The following is a 26,568-nucleotide window of genomic DNA, read 5'->3' as shown; positions in this document are numbered from 1 at the left end:
CAACAGGGTTGTGGAAAATTTCTACACCTCGGCTCTTCCACACACCGTGGGCTGCTCTCCGGTCAACACTGTAGCTTCTACTGAGCTGTCCTCACTGTCCCAACATGAAAGAATTCAAACGTTCTGAGGCGCATTTGCCCTTCAAACACACTGAAGTCAGGCCATGCTCTCATCTACCTACCTCCCTATCTATCTATCTATCTATCTATCTATCTATCTATCTATCCATCCATCCATCCATCCATCCTTCCTTCCATCCATCCATCCATCCTTCCATCCATCTATCCTTCCTTCCATCTATCCATCCATCCATCCATCCATCCGTCCGTCCGTCCGTCCGTCCGTCCATCCATCCTTCCATCCATCCAATGGTTAAGGGCCTTACTGGGTCCCTCTTACTCTATAAAGATACAATACCTGGTAAGCCTAGTTGTTCTTGTTTTGCATCAGACAAACTCAATACCAAGATTCACAGAGAAAAGGCAGTTTCTCTTCTCATCTGCATGAGAAGACACACACACTCACCTCACCTAATCTGTCTGGACTGCTCCTTCCAGCTCGGTGTCTGGTAAACTAGTCATCCATCAGGCTCCGGTCAGAGAACATCTCAGGAAAGCCTGCCATGTCCCCCTCCACTGGTCTGACTCAGTGACTTCACTACCTCATTACCTCATCACTAAGTGTTCTCCTTTCACAGACTTACACACTGTCTTGTCTCTAAACCCGAGAGGCCAAAATATCTCAGAATATATCTGAAGTTATCTGGACCATGAACACCTGCGACAACTGACAGAACTACTTATCCCTGGGCCCCACAAGAATCTACAAAAACCATACTTGAACAAACCCCACTTCGGGCTACTTTCATGACATTCGAGGACAGGGAATTGGGCATAAGGTCCTCACTGGGCGTAAGGTATGAGACAGGGCCTTGTATCTTCATGTCTTCGAGTCAGGCTGCCCTTACACAGGAAGCGCTTGCTGTGCTAACCTGGAGCCTGAGGTCAATCCCGGAGCCCGCGGGTTATCACTGAGGAATCACTACTTTACAAGGCTGGTTTTACATGACTCCAATCAGGACTGTCACATACAGGGATGCTAGAAATACCATAACTATGTGAGCTACAGATCAGCAGGCAGGGGTTGAACTGCAGAAGCTGGACGGTGCTAAGGGTCTCCGTCTCCAGGAAACTGCTCAGAACCAGCCTAGAAAACCAGTGCTGGTCCTTCAGGATGCTCTGAGGCTTTCAATCCAATGCTCCCCGCCACCTCATTCTTTCAGCTGGGTTGGGGCTCTGGGACACAGGCCTCCCTCCGCCTTCTGGCCACTCCAGCATGTGAGACGAAGTTGTCTTGGTACAGTAAGAAACAGCCTCTCAACGCTAAGTCAGCATACAATGATGTGCCTAGAACGACGGCTGTACAGACAGACACTGAACTCACTCGACTTCTGCAGAGGGGCCTGCGGCTTCTTGCCCCCTGTACCACTGCGGTCACGTGACCTTTGATAATGTGTGAACAGGGCTAGAAAGGTGGCTCAGCAATTAGGACTATGTGCTGTTCTTGCAGGACCTGAGTTTGATTCCCAGCACCCACAATGGGGGATTCAAAAGCACCTGCACCTCCAGCTCCAGGACCCAATTCATCTGGCCTGTATGAGCCCCCATACTCACATGCACACACCCACACAAAGGCACACGAGTGTGCAAATTAGAAATAAAAGTCATAGTTCAGGGGTTCGAGCTGGAGCTCAGTGATTCACTTACCTACCCAGTGCCAGGCCCTAGGCTCCACCCTGGCCCCAGACACACATACGAGTTCTGAGCTCGCTGAATGCTAGCCAAGGTGTTAGTGCTTCACACACAGTCTTTCTGACATCCTCTTCAAGAAAATATTATTATCTGCATTCCAAGGATGGGTCTGCAGCCAGTGGGGACCGTGGAGGAGTCTGAGAGAGCACAGATCTTCCTGTCTTCCCAGTCCCGTTCTTTCCACTGTACCCCAGCTGCTGACAGAAGGGGATGTTTCATTCATTCATCGCCTAGCACGGCTCAACATCCTCCAGATTTTACCGTGCTTGCAGGTTAAAGGCAACTCCTCTTAGGGAAGGGCACAAAGTGTTCACATGGGGCTGTCGAGTATCAACTGCATCAGAGGACGACCACTCTGAAGCTTGGCAGTGACAGAACGCTTCAGGCATTTTCCCCAACCCACTTTTAAGGAACTCCATGCGACCCGTGGGAGATCCGCTCACCTTGTACTCTGCTCAGAGAGTAACCAGCTGGCCCTCTGGGCTCCCTTCTGACTTGGGGTCTGAGCTCACCATGGCTCTGCCTCCTCTGGAGGCAGGCAGCGGAGGCTGTGTGCCTCCTGCAGCCCTGCTGCTGGGTACAGTTACACATTTCGATATAGACATGCCTCTCAGACCAAGGAGGGGGTGGGGTGTCAGGCTCTCAGAAGCCCTGGAACAAATGCTTGGCTCAGTGTCCATGCTCAGGGACAGCAGCCCGGTCCCTGGCTACTGTTTTCTCATTCCACACTGGGTTACCGGCAGGAATCGAACCCCACCCCACCCCCCCCCACCCCCACCCCAGAGGCCAACAAAGCATCAAGCCTCTGCCACAGGGGTCTGTTTGCCTTGCAAATCAGTCAGTGGGGCCAAAACAAGCATTTCCAACACCAGCCCCCGAAGGGTCCAGGCTACCTCAGCCCCACAGCCACAATGTTAAAAGAGAGAGAGCGGCCTTCCTGTGCTGGGAGGCTTAGAGCCGCTGCTCACCCCTCCCCCAGTCCCTTCAGAGCCAATGGACTAGGAAGAAATCTCTCTTGCCTCACCAAATCAAAATGGAGAAGGAAGGGGGGGTGGTGGCTAGCAAGAACCCCACTATGCCTCACTCTTCAACAGTCTCCTCCAAAGAACTGTACGTACAGCTTTTCGATTACTAATGGAAAGTCAGAAATGGACAGCCTTAGGGTCACCTCAGGAACACAGGGGTTAGGAATACGAAGGCTCTGGAGTCTAGGAGCAACCAGCACGCAAAGAAGGCTAGAAATGTCTGTGTGGGAGCTGACCTGTCCAGACCAAGATACTTTCTAAAATATGCCTTCTACTCAAAACAGTGGTACAACAGCAGGCCCCACCCTTCCTCCCTTCCCCGGCCAGACCAATGATCAACAATCAATTACCTGTCTAAGCCCCCAAAGGAAAGGCATCCTGCAGGAGCATCGTCCTCTAACGCTAGCAACAAAGGGCTGTCGAAAGTTAAGGTCTTTAAGGTCTTGGAGTGAGCACGGCCCCGTGGAGGGCCGGCTGCTCAGCTCGGTGCTCTCAGTTCCCTGGTCTTCCAGAGCAAAGAAGAGAAAGTAAACAGAGTCCTGGGACCCAGCAGGCCGCCGGCTCTCCTCACTACTCCCCCCGCCTGGCCCCGACCCACCCCCACCTTCTCGTGACATATCTCAGACGCAGCACAGCCCAAGCTGTCTGCCAAGGGGGAAATGACATCAGTTCAGGCACAGCAGAGAAAACTTCAGACAGCTGCTGAGGAACACGGAGGATGTGCAGTGAAGCCATGATGCCAGCACCAACCTAGAGCGGGGCTTGAAGGCTCTCCCTGCTCGGACCGACAGAATCAAGTCTGGGGAAACTAAAGGGAGCTGAGCTTCTCTGCCTAAGGACTAATTCCCGAGGCACTGTTTCTCCTCAGGAAAGAAATTCGAGCCTGGTGACTGTCAGGTTTCGAAGAAACTTTTCTTCACCTCGGCAATCAGTGGCAATGCTCAATAAACAATAGCTGGCTGCCCCCAACTTCTCGGGGAAGAGGCAAATGCAGAGGGGGCCTGGAGAGGCGTCTCTCCCAGCTCAGGTAGTAAGCCTGGCTGCCGCTCTGGGCTCCCTGCTGCACAGGGGACTTTATGTTTCATAAACAAACTGGGTGCGTCCGTCCAGGTGCCAGCATCTTTCCTCACTTGCCTTACAAAGGGTACGGCAGGTCCCGCCACGCCCTCCAGTCGGCCAGTACTTCACAGCAGCTATATTTAAACCAACTCGGTTCAGAAAAGCTTCGCTCCCTTAGATTTGCCCTAAGTTTGGTTCTCAGAGACAACCAGCAAACTTTGCCAAAGAAACACAGTCCCTGGGGTAGGAGGGGGGTCAGTGTCCTGATCGTCCTGGGGAGCACCCTCAGGAGCACTCCCCCGATCTGAATCCCACACCAAAGTCACCGCACGAGCTCCACGTTTGGGTGTGGATTTGCAGAAATAACTCCACTGGGTGTGTGTGTGTGATCTGAGATTGAACTCATGCTGCCCTCACCATCCTTGACAAGGGCTCTCCGCTGGGCTACACCACATCCCCAGCTCAGCACCGACTCTACCACAGTTGTAAAAGGGAACAAAGTCACTTTTTAGTAACTTGGACTACAAATCCACTACTCAAGAGTCCACATGGTTCATCTTTGTCTAATTTCCTGTGATTCTTCTCCCTCAGTGATCCTTACCAAAGGCCTCCATGACAGTGACACTGCTGGGCATGACCCGTGTAAGCCAAAAAGGATTTCTGCAAATGGCCATCTCCAACCCACCTAGGAGGAGAAATCAGCAGTGCACAGCACCGAGCACAGTAAGGTGCCACACTTGCTCCCTGACCGTTAGACTCCAACCAGACACAGTGTGCCTGCTGCAGGTCACAGCTGATGGTCAAGGTCACATCGACTTTCCTGACAAGAAAATGAATAGGGCCAGGCAGGCTGAGCCATTACTGGAGGCTCACATAATGGCAGAGCCCAACTTTATTGCTGAGAAAACAAAAGGCTGATGCAGAGTGGTGGTCTCCGCGGGGGTCTGGACCCACGCCCTCACAAATCAGGCTGAACTACCAGACAGATGGGACTGGACATCAAGGCTCCAAGGCCACAAAGACCAGGGAGCTGGCTCTCAACCCCTTCCCCTCATTTCCTCAGTTTCCTGGCAACCACTGGGAACCAGAAAACACGTGATATACAATTTAACTTTGGCAAGCAAACTGTAGGAAATATGTCTCCGGTCTCTCCTGGGCAACTCTAGTCTGTACTGACCTAACAGGGCAGACAGGCACCTGCAGCTCTCAGGAAAGAGCGCCAAGATGTAAATGTTCCCTGTATCTCTCACACCCACTGACCACCCACAGTGTGCCAGACAGCGTTCCCAGCGCCAGGGATGCCATTAAGTGACTCCCATGCCTTGCTTTGATGGGCTACAGAATTACTGCATACTTCTGCTTGTTTGACGGGAGTGGGGTTGAGGCAGGATATCAAATAATCCATACTGGCTTTCAACTCACTACTTAGCAAGGATGTCCTGCCTCTACCTCCCAAATGCTGGGATTACAGGTTTGAGCCAGCATGCCTGACCACATTCCCCCCCGCTCCTCCGAACTCCACCCCAGCCCTCTGTGAGACAGGGTCTCATATAGCCAGACCACGGTGGCCACAAACTCACTCAACTCAGCTAAAAAGAACCTTGACCTGATGCTCCTGCCTCCACCTTCCTGGCTCTAGGCTCAGAAGAGTGCACCACATCAATGGTGATTTGGGAAGGAGTAAAACTGCCACTGTCTGTATCACAGACTGACTTCTCCCTCAGGAATCATCCCTCTGTGAATACCGCTCCAGAAGGGGCTTCTAGTCAGCCGCTGTCTGTCGGGGCGCATCCCCATGTAAGATTATACATGTCTGAGCACAAGGCGGCGTTTCACCAGCAGGCATCACTGCTAGAACATCGTCAAATGCTCTGAAAAAAGTGCTGACAAGTTTTCACACTAACCTACTTCTCGCCTCAGCCCGCTGGTGACTAACCTCCCCTAAACACTGAGATCCGGGGGTGAGGACAGAAAAGACGGGGGAGGGGGTTAGCTAATCCGGGCACTCTCCGGAAGGTGAGCTCACTTTCTGCCATGCCCTAGAAATATCACCGCAACCCAGCGGCAAATATCATCACCATAACCCAGTCCTTTGGGGTTTAAGAAGCAAAAAGGCCGTGGCTGCCGGCCTTGGGGTGGGGCTGGGAGATTCTTTTCTTCAAGTGATCCAGGCTCATAGTGGAAAATGAGCCAAAAATAAAGCCCTCCCCCAAGTAATCTCCGTCATCTTCCTGTCAATGCAGAATTAAAACTGAGTGCTGAGTTTACCAACTTAAAAAAGGAAGCCAGGCTAAACTACAATTAAGCAGGATCGGCTGTCACAATGCTCCAAGCTAGCACTGCCTGCTGCCCCCGGAGTGCTGTTAGGTGTCCTTCTATTGGCTCAGCCCTCTCCTCCCCAGAGAACCCTCCAGGAAAACACTGCCAAAAAACATTACCCCTTGGGTTCTGGTTAACTTTCTATTTTAAGACACACTGTGACCGCACATATATCCAGAGACTTTACTCTTTGATGTGGTCTGCGTCTTTTGACAGCATTTTCCCAGGCAATCTATATGTCTGCATTTACACTTCTGGAGGAGGAGCGGGGAGCTGGAGCCTCACTTTAGCCAGGCTCAGGAACCCTACCTCACCAACACCTCACCCCTATAACCCAGGATGTAGTGAGTGTCCCTATGTGGTGGCAGTAGCTGAGGCATACAGCACTCAGCTAGCTGTTGGAGACTAAGATTTCCAGAGAAGTCTCTGGCTTCAAGGGTGTTTGTTTGTTTTTATGACACAAGAGTCAAGATGCCAGAAGACCTGAGCTACCAAGAGGGAGAAAAATGAATCCAAGAAGTAGCTGTGAGGATCAGGTGACTGCCGGGCACACAGAGCACACAGACAGCCTGCTGTAGGTGTTGTAGAAAACCTTACAAGACTCACTCAGGCCGGGCCGACTGCCGTGTGTGCCACAGGCAGGACCTTGGCACCCGGTTTGTGAACTGAGTTCTACGAGGCGAGTGACTGGCAAAGTCTAGGGTTCTCCTTTGTTCTCAGGGACCAAGCTGGAGACCTCTCTGGGCCTAGGCTCTCTGGACCAGAGGTCATGGGACCTACTGAGGTTAGACAGGAGAGTGGAGGTCTAGGGCTGTCTATTTTGCAGTAAGGATGTGAAGAGAGAATCGTGTTGTCAGAACAGGCCAACTGCCAGGCTGCAAGGTTAGCAGGTGCTGCTCTTGCAGGCCCAAGATGGCCTCCGTTCCAGGAGCTGCAGCACAGACCAGCCAAAACTTTATCTTCCTTGGTGCTGGGCATAGACCCATCTATTTGCCTAAGGAAGAAAAAGTACCACGAAAGTTGGGGGGTGGGGTGTGGAGAGATTTTTTTTTTTTTTTTTTTTGATAAGCATAAAGAAAGCTATGCACCAACAAAATGGCCCTGAAGTGATTATACTGGGAGATGCCAGGGGTCGGATTCCACTCCAGACAAACATTCACACAGCTGCCAAGCAGCCACGCAGATTGCTCAGCTGCCAGAAACCACGAATCCTGGCTTATCTGTCCGGGAGCTGGACAAGGGTAGACGCACAGCATACCTGCTGAGGCAAGAAACAAACGTACGCCTCTCACATGGTGTTCTGTGAGTCACTCGGCTCGTTCCTTCCTCAGAGCATCCCGAAAGCCCCAGCCTCCTCTCTTCTTGAGGGACTTCCATGGAAGGCGGCTGGGGAAACGGTCCTTAGCCGCAATAGGTAACCACCTGCTCCACATCAAATTATATCCAGAAAAAGAAGACTCCAGCAGATACTGAGAGTTCCGGTGTCTCGGGAGGGAAAGCCTAAGTTGTAGTGAAGTGAGGCGTGCACCCTCTCACAGGAGGTGGAGTGAGCACTGCACCCAGGCCTGTGTGGCTCTGACGTGGTTTTGGGCACACAGAAATAGTATTCTGCTATAAATCAGAAATGTTGCCCAGTCTCATTTGGGATCTCAAACTCATGGTTGCCTCCAGCCACCAGGAGGAACTGTGGTGAGGAACCCAGTCTAGTTCTGGGGGGATTGATGCTTTTAGTGTATGTCCTGGCAAAGCAGGCAGAACGTTTCGTTACCCGGGTTTGGACAAAGACAAGCGCACACTGAAACAAACGCAGGCGCTGCGTAATAAATAAAAGGGCTGGGCAGAGACGTCAGCCTAAGAGCTCCTAGAGCGGCACACGGGGCAGCTGCAAGAACGTAAGAGGAGCTCATGGAGGTCAGGGGGAGCACACAGAGCAGAGCCCTGCAAGATGGACACACTGAACAGGCGAGGGAGGAAGGAAGGAAGGCAAGGATCAAAGCATGGTGGGGCATGTTTGCAAGCCCAGTATTCGGGAGGCAGAGGCAGGAGGATTACCACAAGTTTGAGGTCCACTTGGCATATACAGCGAGGTCTAGGCTAGAGTCTGATTTTGTAGTGCAGGCTGACCTAGAAGTCACTGTGTAGCTCAGGATGCCCTTCAGTGGTCCTACTGCCTCAGCCTCCCCTTGTGCTGGGATTACAGGCACGGGCCACAGACCCTGCTTTAATCTCCATGTTTTAAAGAGAGAGGGAAGTCAAAGCTGCACAAGCCATACCTCACCCACAACAGTGCCCACTTCTGCAACCCAGTGAGAGAATGCTCCTGGACTGGAATGACCCGGTCAGACACTCACGTCAGGAGGGGCGTTCGCTACCGTGGGGTAGAGCTTGCTGCAGCTCCCGGTGAGTCTAGGCATCACTGACGATGAACAGATACTTCCAGGAGCAGCCACTTGAGCTTCAGGAGGGACAGAAGAGTCTACTTTTGGGCCAAAATGTGGGTGTTTTTCTGACCTTATAAATACTTCAAAGAAGCACATAGCCAAGAATTACATGGAAGTCAGCAAGCTGTCTGCAGACACTTCTCACGTATCCTAAACCACACTGAGCTAAGAGGGCCAGGGACGTCACTCAGGATCGAGTGCTTGCCTCGAGCATGAGATGTGAGGCCCATTCCAACTGTAGCACTGGAGGAAAGATCATCAGAGGACTGTGACAGAACACAAGCAAAAGAGACCGGGTCACATCACCTATGCGAGTCACGCCCAGAAGCTACAGGAAAGAGAACTCCCTCCAGGTGGCTGGGACTTCCTGGGCTCCACCAAAGCTGACTTCTTTCACTTTTATGTAAACTTCGGGCAAAGGAGAAATAATGTGGTCCATTCTTGGGTGGGAAAGCAATTGCACTGGTGGCTGACGCAAGGCAAGGGCTTATGCATATTAGCCCAGGATGACGGGTCCCACAAACTTGATGGGTTGTTATTTGAGGAAGCATCCTAGCAGTGCTCACCCCATCCTGGGACTCCTCCTGATCGCCCTCCCAGCTCCTCCCTCCCAGCCTACCTCCTCTTCTAAGGACTGAGCAGCTTGATAAAGTCTCACATAATCTAGGTTCCGTAAGTCTCCTGGACCTAGGCCTGGTGAGAGTCTTCTTCTCAACCAAATAAGGTAGAGAGAAGCGGTAGAGAGAGGTGAGAACACACTCAACCTGTGGTCTCATGCAAATGTATACATGTGTGTGTGCACACGCACACGCACACGCGCGCACACGCGCGCACACACACACACACACACACACACACACACACACACACACACGGGGGAAAATGGAGGAAGTAAGGAATTGCTAAACAGGAGTGCTAGTAACATTTTCCTGGCCACAAAAACCCGACAGACCAGTACAAGATCAGGAGAGTTCCTGAATCTGACCCCGGGTTCAGGTTTGAGAAGTTTGGTCAAGGGGTTAGGAAATCCTCCATGTGTGTGCCTTTTGTTGTTGTTATTTGAGACAGTCTTGGGTAGCCAAGGCTGGCCTCAAACTTGTTACTTAACGGAAAATGACCTTTAATGGATGACCTTTATCTCCAGCCACCTCCCAAGTGCTCGACTACTGACTAGTGCGGCCGTATGGCCTGATGTCTCACTATCTGTTCATCTTCAATTCTCAGCTGAGGAATTACAAGTATCCAAACCATCTCAGGGGCAAAACTCCCTTTGTCCCGGTAGGAACTGCACACTAGCCAACATCCTTCCTCGCATGGTTTTTTGATTATGGGAGATAGGGGGAATCTACTCAGTCTGTCTCCTAGTCCTGGTTGGAAAATCAGCAATGCCCGGGGGCAGCATGAAGGAGTGAGACTAAACAGGGTCTAACTGGAAGCACGGCTTCTCGGCACTGACCCCCTCCCTTCCTGGATCTTACACGAACCATCCATTCCGCAAGCCTTCCTTTACCGCCCTCCTTCCTTTGCCTAGGAGGAAACCAAATCTATTCCAGATCTACGATTATATGGTCAAAAAACGCCAGGACAGAGCATTCAGGAAATGAACCTGGGTCCTCTCCAAGAACAGCAAGTGCTCTTAACACTCAGGCATCTCTCCAGCCCTGAACTTCATGCTTTCGATGAGAAGTGCTTGGCACACGTTGCTACTGATGCTCTGGGTGAAGTATGGCAGGGTGGGAGGGTCCACGTAAGCCTTTTCCATGAAGTAGGACACCTTGATCCAGCCAAGAGCACCTGCGGGTCACGTAAGGAGCTTTGCTGTTGTAGATCACAGGGACTCGAGACACAAAGCGGAGTCTAGAGACGGACTGCGAAGTGGGTCTGAGTGTTCTCAACTTGATTAGGGGGGCTGGGTTCTCCTGAACGGACGGATACGGCCATGATCCATCATCTGAGGCCCCAAACTTTATCCTCTCTAAAGATGATGATACTTACCAATATAATGTCAGAAGTCCTAAAGCAAAGCCCAGGACAGTCACACACAGCATACACACCACCACCAACAAAAACAGTGACAACAATGGGGCTGGAGATGGCCTGCAAGCTAAGAGCCCTGACTGTCCTTCCAGGGGACCTGGTTTTGATTTCCGGCATGATGGCTCACAACTGTGTGCGTATCTGACCCCTTCACTTGGCCTCTGCAGGTACAGGCACACACTTGGTATACAAACACAGATAAAGGCAAATACTCACACACGGAAAATAAGAATAAATAAAAATAAAAAAATAATAAGAATAAATAAGGAAAAAAAGTAGCACAGGTCCCCTAGCACCCCTTTCTGAACCTGCGTTCACAGCATTGTCATCTCTGCTGTCTTTTTGTCCCATCTGTCCTTCAGCAGCCCATGTGGCCCACATACTGGGAAATGTCCCAACATGGTACCGTGAAGGCAGACACAGCTAGGGAAGCAAGGGACCGGGAGGCCCAACCCAAAGAGGAGAAAAGCTGCTGACAGGGCCTCGTTGGTTTCCCACATCTCTCTGAACAGTGTGAAATCCCAGATAAGGGTATGGTTCTACAGGAAATCCTTTCTACACCAGCACTGGAAGGGGGAAAGCCCAGAGTTCATTGTTCACACCGTACAGTAAGCAAAGGGTGGGAAAAGGTGTCTGTGGCAGAGGAAATAGCAAAGCAAGGTGTTTGTGGGGGGAAAGTTTGCTATGGTGAAAACGCTCCTAGACCTGCAGGTGGAACTGAGCTACTCTAATCCCCGTCAGTACCTGAAGGGCCAAGGCACTTGGCTCTCTAGAGCTTTGGGCCACAGGGTGAGACCCCCACCTCAAAACAAAACAAAAACCAAACGGACGAACTTAAGTTAGAAGAGCATTTTTGATACCCGTAGGATCGAGACGTTTCCAAGTCATTACTTACGAGAGCTGAACAATTCTTACGACAGGCTCAATTTTGTAATACAATTTTTACTCCCAGCTCTTAAATTCTCACATCCGAGATCCTCTTAGACAACATGAATGAATGACTGTCCATTTCCTAGGATGGGAGGGGTGCCACGGCTGTACAGAGTACAAAGCTCTTATCTTTCTAGGACAGGACAGAGGTGTTTTGCGGTGACACTCACCTTTAATTCCAGAACTCAGGCGGCAGAGGCAGGTGGATCTCTGTGAGTTCAAGGGCAGCCTGGTCTACAGAGTGAGTTCCAGGAAAGCCAAGGCTACATAGTGAAATCCTGTCATTAAAACAAAACAAAACAAAACAAAACCAAAACAAAAAACCAACTAAAAGAAAACAAAACAAAGCGAGAACAACAAAACAACCCACCCTCTGTCAGATAAAGGACCTTAAGGCTGGTTTTCCTCAGAAAGACTTAAACTAAGAACAGGAAATGGCAGAGCACTTGCCCAGCGTGAATGAAGTCGTAGGTTTGATTCTCAGCACTGGAAAAATGAAACTGGAAAGGCCTAGCTCCCGCCCCCAGAAACAACAAAAGTCAACACCGGGTTGGGGATTTAGCTCAGTGGTAAAGCACTTGCCTAGCAAGCGCAAGGCCCTGGGTTCGGTCCTCAGCTCCAAAAAAAAAAAAGTCAACACCACTAGTCATGGCCGACACCTCTTACCCTCTCTGCCATGGTAAAGCAAAACAAAACAAAAGACACTCCCCCCCCCCTTAGTAAGTCGGGGCAGTAATGAGAGACATCAGAACTCGTCTACAGCTGCTCCGGGTGTGAAGAGATGCAGCTGCCTCCCAAGCCGTCTGTCCTGCTCTCAGAAGTTAAACATAGTTACCTCAACAACATCCGATCCAGCAACTCAGATTGTATGCCAGGACCTTGGAGAATTTACATAAACACTTATGTATCAATGTTTGTTGCAACACTGTCCAAAACAGCTCTGACAACCATCAGCTGGGGGATGCAAAACATACCCAGGGTATGGGGGAACTGAGAGGGGGAGATGGGAGTTGACACTGCATTTCTTTGAGTGGGAAGTTCTCAAAGAATAAAAATATATATCATTTTAAATTAAATAATAGCTGGGGGGAGGGGTGGCAAGCCTATGATCCCAGCATTCTTTTTGAGGCAGAAGCAGGTGGATCTCTGTGAGTTCAAGGCCAGCCTGGTCTACATACCGAGTTCTAAGCCAGCCAAGGCTGAATAGTCAGACCCTGAAAGACAGACAGACAGACATACACAAACACACACACACACACACACACACACACACACACACACAGAAGAGAAGAAACATGAACTGAATATGTACTGTCAATGTTCCTATCAGTGACCAAAGGACACAGGCGTCATTAAGTTATTAGTCAAGACATAACAATCAATGAAAGAGACTGTGTACATAAAAACAAAAGATATTAAATCATTTTTTAAAAAATGCTGAAAATCGCAGGATCACATCCCTGAAAAATCATGTCCCCAAAAAGGGTAAATTCAGTCTATGAATCTATGAATGACACCTGAATAAAGCTGTTCTCCAGAGACAGCCCTCACCTCACCTCTGTTTTACAGAGTACAAGTCGAGAGCTGACAGGTTCACATGGTTCAGCACCCCAGCCAAACTGGACCACAGACCATGCCCCAACCTGTCACACGGTGCCCATCCCCACGGGGGTGACCTGGTCATTCTTGTCCCCACTCAAGAAGGGTTACCAGGTACAAGAAAGAATAGCATATATTGTGACAGTGGTGTGTGGTATAAATAATTCCCCTTTTACCACTAGAAAACAATTGTCTGTGAGCCAGCTGTGGTGGTGCACACCTACACTTCAGAAGACAGGATGCTGAGGCAGAAGGACTGCAGACGCCAACCTGGGATACAGGGCAAGCTCCAGGCTGGCCTAGGCTATAGAGTAAGACCCTATCTCTAAGAAACAAAGCAAGCAGACGAATGCTGGGGAGATGGCAGACGCTTCTCATGGGCTATGCCACCTGATGCACCGGCCTTGGGGACCAGGAGTTCAAACATTCATTCCTCCACTGTGGAGGGTGCTGAGGTCCCTGTAGCACTGAGGGGATGAGGGATGTTGACACACAGTTGTCCCTTTGATATAAGACCTGTTAACAGCCCAGAGGCTGGGAGTGGGCTAATAGCCTGGTGACCTCTGCAGTATCTGTGGGGCCACAGCTGACCCTGACCGTGACCTTGTCAATCTATGGAACCTATCTTATGGAAGGTGTCACGTGTAATCAATCATAGAACCAACCCATCTTTATGGGAGAGGTCACAGGTTCGACAGTTCCGATGCAGCCATGTCTTAAGCCCTATTGTGCACGTGGGGTTGAGTTAATTGTCATCAGGAAAGTTTGCCGTTCTGTGCTTAAATATCCCCAAAATAAACTACTTGGGGTCAGGCTCCCCAGGTTTGAATCACACTGGCTACTGGGTTGTACTGAACTACCTTGCCTCTTGTGGATCGTTTACTGGTCACAAGCTCAAAGAGACAACCTCCCCATCCCACCCCACCCTACCCCACCCCACCCCCAGGGACTCTGCGGAAATCAAAAGCTCCTGGGTCCAAAAACAGCTTAGTCTCAAGGCCTCCCCAAGGTAAGGCTAACACTGAGCACTTACTCTGTGGCAGGAGCTCCCACCATAACTATAGGCAACCTGCTTATTATCCCATTTCACAGATGAGGAAACCAAGTTAACTAAGCAGCTCAAAGTTCTACAGAAGGTGAGGAAGAGCTGCTTTCCAAGGCAGGTAACGGGCTCCCGAACTTGCTCTCTTAGCCACGGGCAAGTGCCCCCACAACTTAGATGAACACACAAAAAAAAAAATGCCTGGAGCTGGGCAAGGTGGCTCACACCTACAATCCCAGGACTTGGAAGGTTGAGGCTGCAGGATCCTTTCAAGTTCGAGGCCAGCCTGGGCCAAGATTGAAACTCTGAAGGAAGAAGGGGAAGAAGGGAAAAAAGAGAGGGGGTCAGAGAGGGCTTTGCGGACATACTGGAGGGAGGGGAACACACAGGCACACGACTGACTTGGGGCAAGTGGAGACGACCTCCACTCTCTTCCCACTACTGCCTCACATCATCCAAGGACCGCAAACCGCTCGCTCCCCAGCACCTAGACCAGCTTGTCCGGCCTTCAGCTACAAGCTTGCTGTCCTTGAGTGACCCTGATCCTTGTTCATGGGAACTGTGAACTGTAGACAGGAAGGCGGCTGGAGCTACGCAAACAAGATACGACGGGCCTCTGAGCAAGTCGGCTGAAACTGCCCCAAGTTGCCAGCACTGGGGGTCAGAGGCTTGTCCACAAGGGCCCATGAAGACACAGGCGGAGAAGTGGGCCTTCCTCCTGCACACGGGGGTAATGACCCCTTGTTTACCCTGCTGGTGGAAATAGACAGGGCCACTTGGGAGAGCACTGTGGCCCTAAACCCCATGTTTTAAATATGCCGTATAGCTAACCCTACTGTTCTCAATTCTATGTCCAAGAATCCAAAAACACAGAAAGAAACTGTTACGCTATAGAAAAGTTAAATAAAGCAACAACAGGCATTCTAAAAGACCGGAGGGCAGGAGAGATGGCTCCCAGTGGGTCAAGCACTTGCTCTGTAAGCGGACAAGACCAGAGTTTGGATCCCCAACCACACCACTAACCTCGTTACATCAATGATTTACATATATAAATTACTATTTATGTAAATTACTTTACATGTGGTCCTTGAAAAATGTGTGAGGCATGTGACATGGAGGCTGGCTCCAACTCCGAAGGCTGAGTCGCTAACTCCCGCCCTCCTCCCTCAGCAAGGCCTTCTCTGGCCCTCCCTTTCTTCCTCACACAAACTTATCAATATGCGGCAGAGGCAGAAAGGGCACCAGAGAGATGCCAAACCGTACTCCCCCACTTTTTGCTTTAAATAGTCTTGGATTTCTGTGTTATCTGCCATTGTTACGAGCATGTGCTATTTTGCGGAATCAAAATCATCAGTATGAGGGAAAAGGTCTGTCAAAGCTCAGAGAGTTAGGAGAAGGACAGCCGCAGCCGACCGGCATGGACAGGGAGATAGATGACCTGAACTCTCACAAACAAGAGAGGAGCAGGCAGGCTGACTCCTGCTCAGCTCCACACTCCAGCCCAAGAGCTACGGCAGCCCCGCATCCTGGTGCAGAAAGCCACGGGGTAGCTGCTCTCCCAAATGAACCACAGATCGCGTTAAGTCCTAGGCCAGCGTGGCCTACACAGTGAGCTCCAGGACAGCCAGGGCTACGTAGAGAGAGACTTCAACTCAAACAAAAATTTTAGGTGAACAAGAAACCCTGGAGGATGGTGACCCCAGACTAACGTGTGGCAATGTACCCAGTGTGGTCACTTTCTCCGGGACCACAGGCTTCCAAGCCAAAAGAGCCTGTAATAAGAGACAACACAAGACGCCTCTCGCTGGGCACTGGAAAATCAAAGTAGACGTGTTTTTGTAACTTTACTCTGGGACCCGCCCTTCCAAACCACAAGATTCTTGTGCTGGCTCATACTCTATTTTCACCTTTTCCAAAACAACTTGTGAAAGTTCAAGTCTATAAAATTCCTGAGTTTCTGAATCAAAACAGCTGTGGCGCCGTGCCTGCGCCAGCGTGAGGCGCTCACCCAGCTGGCCTGCTGTGGTGGCGCAGACTTTTAATGCCAGCATTCGGGAGGCAGAGGCAGGAGGATCTCTCTCCAGTCTGATGATGCCCACCTGGTCTACATAGTTACACAGTGATAGCCAGGGATACACAGTGAGACCTTGTCTCAAAACAAAACCACACACACACACCCACACACACACACACACACACACACACCCACACACACACACACACCATCTATTTTCCCACAGAAAAAAGTGCAGTGTGGATAATCAAAAGTAAACGAAACTGAGCTGAGCATGTCACCAAGTGACTGGAGTCCTGCGGGACTGGCTGTCAGAAGGCTGAAGGTGACCTACTTTAACCCCACATTAGGAATAGCCAAAAGCAGCTCAATGGCCACAGGGTTTGACAGCATGGATCTTCTTCCCCTTCCTCGCCTCCCAAGTGGCAGTGTTCTGGATTTATCTGTGTTTGTGGTTTCCACACCCCACGGACGGCTCAGGCCAGACTCAGCTCCACCTAGTGGAACTGAAAGGCACCCTACAGTGAAGCTTCAAGTCCTCAGCTAAACACAGCTCCTGTCACTGATAGACATGGAATCGGGCCCCTGTGGTCTGCAAGACAGAAAATGCAGCTCACACACGGCTCTCCAACGAACGAAGGCAGGCGATGGAGACATCCTCTCAGGGGTATGGGTGGCCAGACGCTCCAAGAGTAGTAGGGATTCTGAACCCAAAGCCATCCAGGGTGTCCGGAGCACCCATAAACACTTGCCTGCAGGTCTGCAAACACAGACCAGCTGCATCCCCAGACCTGACCGCAGCCTCGCCTTTAGGCTTAAGCCTAAACCCAGGAGACTTGGCCTCCCTTGAAGCAGAAGCCAAGACCACTCAGTGGTTTCCACAGGCAAAATGTGCGTGAGAATAAATCAAGAGATCTTGTGGCCAAAGACAAGGCAAGCCTTGGAGTGGGGAAAGGAAAAAGCTGTAAAAACACGACTCAGTTTAGACTTGGTTATGAGACCATAGAGGACACGGAGAGAAGGAAGTAACTGGCCATCGGGCTTTCACTGGGGTAAAACCAAATTATGCTCTGGAACTGAAACCACAGAGGAAGATCAAAGCAAGAGGGAAGAAGTTCAAGACTGGGAGAGTGAGGGGGTGGGGTGGGGGCATCACCTGCTCACTGAAGCAGAAACCAGAGACTCTTTCATCCAGTCTGATGCTGGCTGACCAAACAAAGCTGACCAGTGAAAGTCGTCACTGGGAGCCCTGACTGTGAACGTATTAGTGCTTTAAAATGCCCCATTTAAAACCTGCTCTCCGGCTGCTTGGCAAGGAGGACTCATCTGGTAGGATCGAACCAAGTCCCATTGTCTTCTGACTTCTCCAAGTGTGCCTGTGTGAGCATGCACGCACGCACGCAAAACGAATAAACAACTCCATACGTCAGTCAGTAGAACCTGCCTGTAGTCATGCAATCCACACGCTGCTCCTCTTGGCCTAACCTCAAACTCTGCAAACAGCAGATGCTGGAAACCAGAAGGCTTCCTACCTCAGGCCAGACAATCCCTGATCGTGAGGCTATCCTGAATCATGTGGGACAGCCAGGGCACTCCTGGGTTTCACATGTGGCATGGCAGCTACACTTTCAGCATATCTCCAGACACTGACAGATACCCGCTGGGGGAGGCAAAAACGACCCTGGGTTGGGAATCCCTGTTTTAAACTCAGACTCATCATGAACAGTGGTCTACACAGATAACCAAGAGGAAACCCTAGCTCTAGATACACAATAGACTCAAGCAAGTCAAGTTAAACTCCAGACCTCAGTCCCTCAAGACAGTTGCCACTAATGTGCCAAACACAAGGGCCACCGATAATAACATAGTGATTACTATGTTTAACCACTAAGTGTATTCTGAAAGTCTTCTCTTTATTGTATTTTTTTCCTCCATATATCTGTAAGGTTTATGTTAAAGCTCTTCTCATTTTGAAGAGGAAGAAACCAAGGCACAAGAAATTAAATAACTCACTCAATAGTGTCATATTTGGATCTCAGACAGTCTGACCACAGAGCCCATGACCCCATGACCTTACCACACGGCGGATGCTCTCAGATCTGCGCTGCTCATGATGCACTCAATAACTACACGGGCTTTTTATTTACATTTTTGTAAACATAAATACATTTTGCATTCCATGTAAACAGCACACCACTTTGGAAAGCAGTCTGGCAGCTTCTTGAAAAGTTAATCCGGAGTTACCAATTGACCCAGTAGTTAGGTATCTACACAGAACTGAAAATATAAGCCAGCGCAGTTTGTAACTCCAGCACTGGGGAGACTGAGGCAGGAGGAATGCCATGAATCGCAGGCATTTCGGTCACAAAGTGAGACCCTGTATCAAAGAGAAAAAAAAAAAAAAAAAAAATCAAGGGGCTAGCAAGAAGGCTGAGAGGGCTCACCCACCACTGAGCCCAGCAATCAGGATTTCGCCAGTGGGACTGACCCGTGGGACAGTGCCTGTAGGTTGCCATCTGACCTCCACACCACTGTGCCCATGCACACAGTAAAGGAGTAGATGTGGAAGAAAGTCAAAACGTTGTTGCATTCATGAAAACACGTCTCCACCGCTGTTCCCAGTGACACGACCCCCCTCACTAGCTTCAAAGTGGAAACAGTCCAAAGGACTGGTTGATAAATAGACAAATATGGGGCTATCCGTGCCATAAAGAGAAGTGGGGCCGGGGAGCTGGCTCGCTGAGGAGGAACACTTTTCTGTAGCCTGAGTCAGAACCCCAGCACCAATTTAATATCCTGGGCAAAGTGTGAGCCTAACAGCCCAGCACGAGCTGGAGGGGACAGGCGGGTCTCTCTCAAGGCCACAAGATGGGGGTGACAGCCCAGCTCTGGGTCCCACACGGGTGTGCATGGGCACAAGACCAATCTACTCACAGGTATGCACCACACATACACCACACAAAAAGAAATCAAGAACTGATACATGCTACAACACAGGGCAACCATAAAGACATTACGTTCAGTAAGATATGCCAGTCAGGGTCCGCGCTTGATAGGAAACATGCAGAGCTGGCAAATCCAGGGACAGAGAGACCTGTAGTCACCGAGGACTGGTGGTGGGATGGGTCACATGACTGCTAATGGCTTCCTTTTTGAGGGCGATGAAATATTCTAAAACGTTAGAGAGCAGTAGTAATGGCCACATGATTCTGTGGCCACGTGAAAATGGACAATTTATGGAAGGCTTCCGTTATTTCTGAGACAGGGTCTCACTGTACAGCCTTGGCTGGCCTGAAACTCACGATGCAAACCAGGCTGGCTTTGTATTTTGTGGACGTTTTAAAAGAAGACGTGAGAATATCCTGATAAAAATGATATGTAAAAATTAAAGGGGTTGGGGATTTGGCTCAGTGGTAGAGCGCTTGCTAGCAAGCGCAAGGCCCTGGGTTCGGTCCCCAGCTCCGAAAAAAAGAAAAAAAAAAAAATTAAAGATTCAGTTTCTCCGTTACCTTAGCCAAAATCCAAGCGCTAACGGGCATAGGTGTGAACAGTCACTGATCTGCCCAGCCTGGGCAGAGGTCACTTTCAACACCACAGAAAGTGCTCCTGGACAATACAGCCTTAGACGACAGAGCTTCCTCACAGTTCGGCCTGAGGTCCAGCCCATTGTGCTCTCTGCACACCTATACTCAAAGCTTCCGCATAAACCGTCCGTCCATCACTGACAGTCGCTCTCCAGTTTCCCTCCCTCCGACCCAAGTCCCCTCCTGTACAGCAAACTTCACTGCACTCCAAACGCCTACGTCGCCACAGAACTTCCCTGGGCTGCTCAGCCTCCACCTGCCCCAGCAGAGTCAAATGCCCCCTCTTCCTAGGCTTGCGCCTCCACTTCAGAACAATCCCTCTGGGTTATAATTCATGTGCGTCACACACACACCCCAACTCCCAGATCCTCGAGGTAAGTGGTTTTGGTTCCACCTTTGATGGTTCCCAGAACCTGCTTGGGTCCAGAAATGTCTGTTAGACTGAATTCCAACAGAAAAGAACGTTACAAGAACTCGGGAAATGATTTTTTGATAAAAATGCTCACTTTGGAATACCAGTCTAAGAAAATCGGGAAGCGGGCTAGGTTCTGAGGTCCTACTGTTCCACAAGAGGTTATGGCAGTGACTGCGCTGAAATACTATGTATAGCGATCAGAGTTCAAGGTCATCCTTGGCTACACGGCAAGTTCAAGACTGGCCTGGGCTACCTGAGACCCCGCCTCAAAATAACGGGAGGAGCAGAGCATGTGGTACTTCCTGCGCCCTAGGAATCAGAGGCGCAGGCATGGGGGTCCCAGGTGTGCAGCCTGGGGATGGAGAAGTGGTTCTAAACTAAAACCTAAGGCACAGGAAGGAAGAAAAGGCGACGTGAAATTGAGGGGCGTGGCGAGAAAAGGGGGAACGGGGCGCCCAATCAGACTCAGTGTTGAAGCTGACACAGAATTCTACGCACGGCATCCTTAGGTTGCACCCAGATCACTGGCTGGATCACCTCATGGCCAAAGACAACTGTAATAAGTTTATTCTTAACAACACAGTCAGGTATTCTGGTTAGATCTACATAGCACCAGAAAGAAAGCAAGGCTACATTATCTCAGGCATAAATTAACCAGAGGGAACAAATGCCAAGGCCTTCCTGTTTGCAAACTGCAGCTTTTTTATGCTTCTCAGATTCAAGGAGTCCCGTCTGTTGAATCACAATGCCCTGTGAGAGAGTTACACAGAAGTTCCTATCTATAGGAGTCCTAGGCTAATGAACTTTCCTGGTCTACAAGGCAAAAGGTGACTGTTCAACGAAGTGCTGGTAAGAGGAAAAGCCATTTTATTTATTTATATATATATACATACATATGTATGTATATATATATTATTTATTTATATATTAAATGTTCATGTACAATAAATGTTCATGGTGGTATACACCTGTAGTCCCAGCACTTACAAGCTGAGGCAGGAGGATCACAGGGAGTTCAAGGTCAGCCTGGTCAATATATTGAGTTCTAACCAGGAGCATGGCTAACAAGACCCTGTCTAAACTACACCCCCCCACCCCCTCCCTCCAAAACAGATCCCTGCAAAACAAAACAAAAATAATAATAATAAGTAAATAAACAGAAAAAATAAGATATTTGACAGATCCATTTCAGGGAGGGAGACACAGCAAGGTACCCACACCACTTTCTACACAGAATGCAAGGTACCACCTGAGTGATCTGGTCACTGCAGAAATAAAGGCCTGAGGCTGCTCCCTGACAGGCGTTCTCTGCATCTGTTCCCTTTCTGATCTGTAGGGACCAAAACCCCAACAAAAAAACCTAAATTGACCAAGCTACGGTAGATTCAAAGTTAATAATTATATTGCTATTTCCATTCCAAAGGTTAAAAAACAAAACACAAATTTCACCATAGCTATCTGGTATGATTGATTGGACCGGAGGACTTGGAGGGTACGGGTGTCATGAGAGTGTAAAGGGTGTTGGGGTGACGTAGGGAGAGGCCAGGGAGCAGTGGGCAGCTCATAACGCAAACTTTCCCTCTCTGCAGGAACTGTATGTAACCAGACAACAGCTGTGGTCAAGTACTAGCACCCAACCAAACAGAACGAGGTACAAAAGCTACCCTGTCCCCAAAATAAGCATTGGAAGTACCAGAACTATGGTAAGAAAACAGTCCATGATTGATGAGCTGTAAGCAGAGCCTTACACTGAAGACCCTCACCACTCCCAGGCTGCAGGACCATTTTCCAATCCTCTTCCTGAAAGAAGTGGGTCTGGTTCCTACTAGCAACCAGCCCACCCCCAAAGGCTCCACCCTCCTAAATCAAGCCCCCTAACAAGGTGATGGAAGGGCTATAGGGTCAGCCCTCAGAGAGGTCCACAGAAATAGAAAAGCATCTTCATTCTGTATTCTGTTCTGTCAATACCTACGTTTAACCTTGCCAGTCCTGAGAGCTGTAACTTCTCTAGGAGACAAATGTATTTCTCCTGGTACCTTATAGCTTTAACTAAGAACCCAGACAAAGGCAAAAACTAAAGGGTTTCATCCCTAAGAAGGAATACATGAAAGGTCATAAAACCAACTCGTTCGTTCACATCCTATTTCCCAGATATTACATCCTCCTGCCCTGTTAAGATACAGTGACAGATAGGATGATAAATTGTAGCATATACATTAAGGGGAATATTATTTGGTCACGATGCGGATGAACCTTAAAAACATGACAGAATATGAACGACGCCACATACGCTACAGCCATGCCGTTGCGCAGGATGTGCAGGACAGGTAAATCCACACAGACACAGGCAGACTAGTGGTTGTCAAGGGTCAGGGTTGGGGGGCAGGGGGAGGTGTGTGGGAGGGGGTGGAAACAGGGAGTAACTGGTTAAGAGGGACCATTCTTTGGGATGATTCAACTGTTTTGGAAGTAGATAGGGTGGTGGTTGCACAACACCGAATGCCACAGTGATTCACTTTAAAACTGTTGATTTTGGTATGTGAACTTCAAGGCACTTAAAACTCCTCCAAATCACAGAGCTTGGGTGGCTAAAGGAAGAAGATCTTGAGTTCAAGCCCAGCCTGACCTACATTGCAAGAACTTGTCTCAAACAAAACAAAACTCAATTATTTTCAGGTTTTGTTCTGTTGGGTTTTTGTTTGTTTGTTTTAGGAAGAGGATACTCAGGAGCAAAATAAGATTCGTGTGTGAAAGGGCCACCCTTAAGCTCTAGGAGGAAAGGTAAGAGTTCTGCTAGCAATTTCTGCTCTTCAGCGTGACGTGAAGTGCTGTACAGACTGTCCCTGTGCTGTGTCTGTGCCTGTGAGTGCTTTTCTGAAAAACAGACAATGATGGGAAGAAAGGGAAGAACCCAAAAACGATAGAAGCTTTGCCAAATTTAACAGGGGAGGGGTGATTCCCCCTACAGCACCCCACCCAATCTGGCACCAAGACTAACGCTTCAATTAGGGTTTCGAAACGCCAGCCCAAGCTAGAATCAGCACAAGCGAGCTTCTCCGGCCTGGACCAGGGAAGACCAAGCCACCCAGCAAGAAAAGCTAGGGCGCTCCACTTGCTGCCGATATTGGCTTCGGAACCACCCTTTGCTCAAAAGCCCTGATCAGCTCGTATCAGCAACAGTGACTTCTTCCCAGGACAGCCAGCATAACAGCACGGCCTTCTCACAGCTCAGATGTGCCCCTCCTCCTGAGAGGTTCCACTCTACTTCATCTCTCCTATCTTCCAAGAACCTTACCTCCAACAACAGGCCACCAACGTGCTATGCCTTACAGCATTAAAATTAAAAAATTAAAAATAAATAAGTAAAAGGAGCTAGGATGCCCTCAGAACTTCTCCTTTGTCCAGTCTGAAATAAATATCCTGCTGGGCCCTCCTCCCTCTGGGGCCAGTTCAGTAACCTGTGATCGGTGTGCACACAGTCTCTGGCTCCTGACTCTACTGCGGAGAAGAAATAAGGCCCACAAGCACCAGTGTGCATCGATATCCAGAAAGGGTCCTTCAGAGCACCTACCATACCTACCCCCTCAAAGGACCCCCAAGTCGCCTGGCACCATTGCCTCTGCCATCTTCTTGACATCCAACTCGTCACAGGTGTCCCTCGGCTAAACACCAACACCGCCCCCCCAAACCCCTTCACTCTGCCCATGTTAGCCATGGGCTTCCCTCCCGAAAACACTCAACTCTCTGCAAACAAACCTCTTTAAGACCACCCTCCAGCCAGGCCTCGACCTCCCCGGACCCCCGCCCCCAAGCTAGCCCAGACGCCCTCCCTTACCTGCGGGGGCTCAGCCCTCACTGACAGGGGGCTGGGCAGCGCCTGGAGGAGCAGGAGCGCCATGCCACCCAGGAGCCTTCTCCTCTCCATCCCCCTCCTGCTCCTGCTCCTCCGCCACGGCGCCGCCACCCCTCCTCCTCCCTCTCTTCTTCCCTCTGCTTCCTTCTTCCCTTCTTTTCCTGTTTCGCTCTCCCCTCCCGCTTCCGGCTCGGCTCCACCCCGCCCCGGGGAAAATGCCCTCCCAGATGCAGAGGAGGGTCTCCAACTCCCGCGCCTCATTGGTTCCTACTTTCCGTCCATTGGCCAAAATAGCTGTGTGTCAAATACTAGTCCCAGCCCCCCTCGTGCTAGGTGATTTGGCCAATGAAAAGTGGGAGGAAGCCGGGCCATCTTGAATGCTGCGAGATGTCTAAAAGTGCAGAGCGCCCGCCCCGCAGAGAGTGGCGGAAGTAACAGGAGCCAGGGACACGACCACCCGGATGCATTGAGAAAGTTAACCGTATTCAGCCATTTTGAGTGTGGCGGAAGTGTTATGTTCCCACAGTTAAGGAGAGGTAAAAGAAAAAAAGAAGTAGTGAAGTATGCTGGTTCTAAAGCGTACTTCCAAAGAGTAAAACAATTGCAGTCTATAAACCTTTGGTGCTTTTTGTATTAAAGTACAGAACGCCCTATTATCAGGATCCCCTCTCCAAGCTCGCTACCCAAGCAGCTGCTTAGGTTCATTTGGGTCCCCTATTAAGGTGTTCTGACACCCCTAGTTTCAAGAACAAAACCCTTATAACCTTACTCAGAAACAGCTCTGATACCCACCAATCATTGTTTCAGTCAGGTTATCTTCTGGCTAAATGAAAAGGTCTTCCCTATGCACCACTTCCCCACCCCCAACCCCTCGAATCCCATCCACGAGCCGCAAAGACCCACACATCACTATGTAGGAGCTTCACCTTTGAGAATACTTGGCTAACTGGGCAGGAGGATGCATCACTCTGGTAAATGGCTTGCATGGGCAAGGCCCTGAGTTCAGACCCCAGTATTTGCCATAAGGAACGGAGAATGGGAAGAGATACAGGGAGGAAGAGAGGGAAGAAGAAAGAAATAAAAGATTAGGCTCCAATTATTCACAGGATGTATTAGGTTAGCTTTTTGATACAGGGTCTCCCCATGTTGTCCATGCAAGCCAAGAACTATGTAACTCAGGCTGCCCTCACAGTTACGAGTTAGTAGTTCCCATACAAAGCCCTGCTGTTCATTCTAACCGCCCTTCAACATCCCACAGGCCAATTCAAAGAAGGCAGAGGTGTTAGAAAATGACTGGACTGGGGATGGCAGGGCTCAAAGGTAGAACACTTACCTGACAGGAAGAGGACCTTGGGTTCCATGCTGGAACCTCAAAAGAAAATCAAATCATCTCAAAGTCCTCCTAACCTTGACATACTCTAAACTTGACATACTCTAGACTATTCCAAAAGATGACAACTGAGTTTGAAGTCACCCTGGTCTACAGAGTGAGTTCCAGAACAGCCAGGGCTACATTAAAAATAACCTGCCTCAGAAAACAAAAGCAAAAATAATCCTGTGAGGACAGGCATGTCTCCAAAAGAGAAAGCTAAGCAAAAGCTGCTCTTTACAGAGAACACAGTGAGGAAAAACTTCCCAGGTTCTGATGTTTCTTTTCCGGTTTGTTTTTGGAAGGGAAAAGCCAAAGTCAAGTTTCCCATCTTTAAAAGCCTGGCTGAAAAACAGACTTTTCTGGCAACTACCAGCCAGCATCATGTTTTCCGTGTTAGTTATAACATTCTTAAAGAACCCTGCAAACACACTTAGCAAGAGAAGCCGGAGACAAAAGGCCCACAGTGTGATCTGACAACAAATGTGGAAATCAGACAAATCTGAAGACGGTAATGGCTGAGGGGCGGGAGGAGGGTGGGGTGTGGATGCTGATGTCCTTGGGTTTCCTAGGAGGGATAGTCTAAGTGTCCAGATTACAGGAGTACCACTGTGTGACTGGCCTGAAAGTTACTAAATCACACGATTTAAAGGGCTGGATTTGGCTGGGCACGGAGATGCACAGCTGTAATCTCAGCAGTCATGAATCTGGAGTGAGGCAATGAGAGGCTAGCCTGGACTCCATCAAAAAGAAAACAATGTCATGGCTTCTGAGTTCCATTTTCCTTTTTAAGTGGGTGTGGGGCTAAATCGTAGCTGGGGTCTTGGCATGCAGTCTCCTTTAGTTCAACCGCGTGGTGTCGGATGGATCCCAACAGCGTTACCTCCTCAGGCTCCACCTCCGACCTACAGAGCCAGGAGCTGGTTACGGAGAAGCCTTTCCACCTATTTTCACAACAGCTTCAGGTGACTGACTCTGGGATACATTTTTCCCCTTTGAGGCAGGGCTGGAATGTGCTACGTAGAGCAGGGAAGACTCAAACTCATGAAGATCCACCTGCCTCTGCTCCC

The 26,568-nt window shown here is 49.8% G+C and overlaps 1 protein-coding gene across 1 annotated transcript in view; it reads right to left on the bottom strand.

Annotated features, from left to right (window-relative positions):
- The window catches only part of Wbp1l (WW domain binding protein 1 like), a 55,839-nt gene extending 31,546 nt beyond the window's left edge, over window positions 1–24,293 (bottom strand). The window contains exon 1 of the mRNA XM_032892134.1: window positions 24,112–24,293. Within this exon, the coding sequence (XP_032748025.1) occupies window positions 24,112–24,201 (90 nt within the window). The 5' untranslated portion in view covers window positions 24,202–24,293. The remainder of the gene's footprint in view (window positions 1–24,111) is intronic.
- Between the last annotated feature and the right edge of the window lie 2,275 nt (window positions 24,294–26,568).

This window comes from Rattus rattus, chromosome 2 (genome assembly GCF_011064425.1).
Source record: "Rattus rattus isolate New Zealand chromosome 2, Rrattus_CSIRO_v1, whole genome shotgun sequence".
NCBI classification, from domain to species: domain Eukaryota; kingdom Metazoa; phylum Chordata; class Mammalia; order Rodentia; family Muridae; genus Rattus; species Rattus rattus.
The sequence above is the reverse complement of the archived record's forward strand: the minus strand, read 5'-3'. Positions and strand labels throughout refer to the sequence as shown.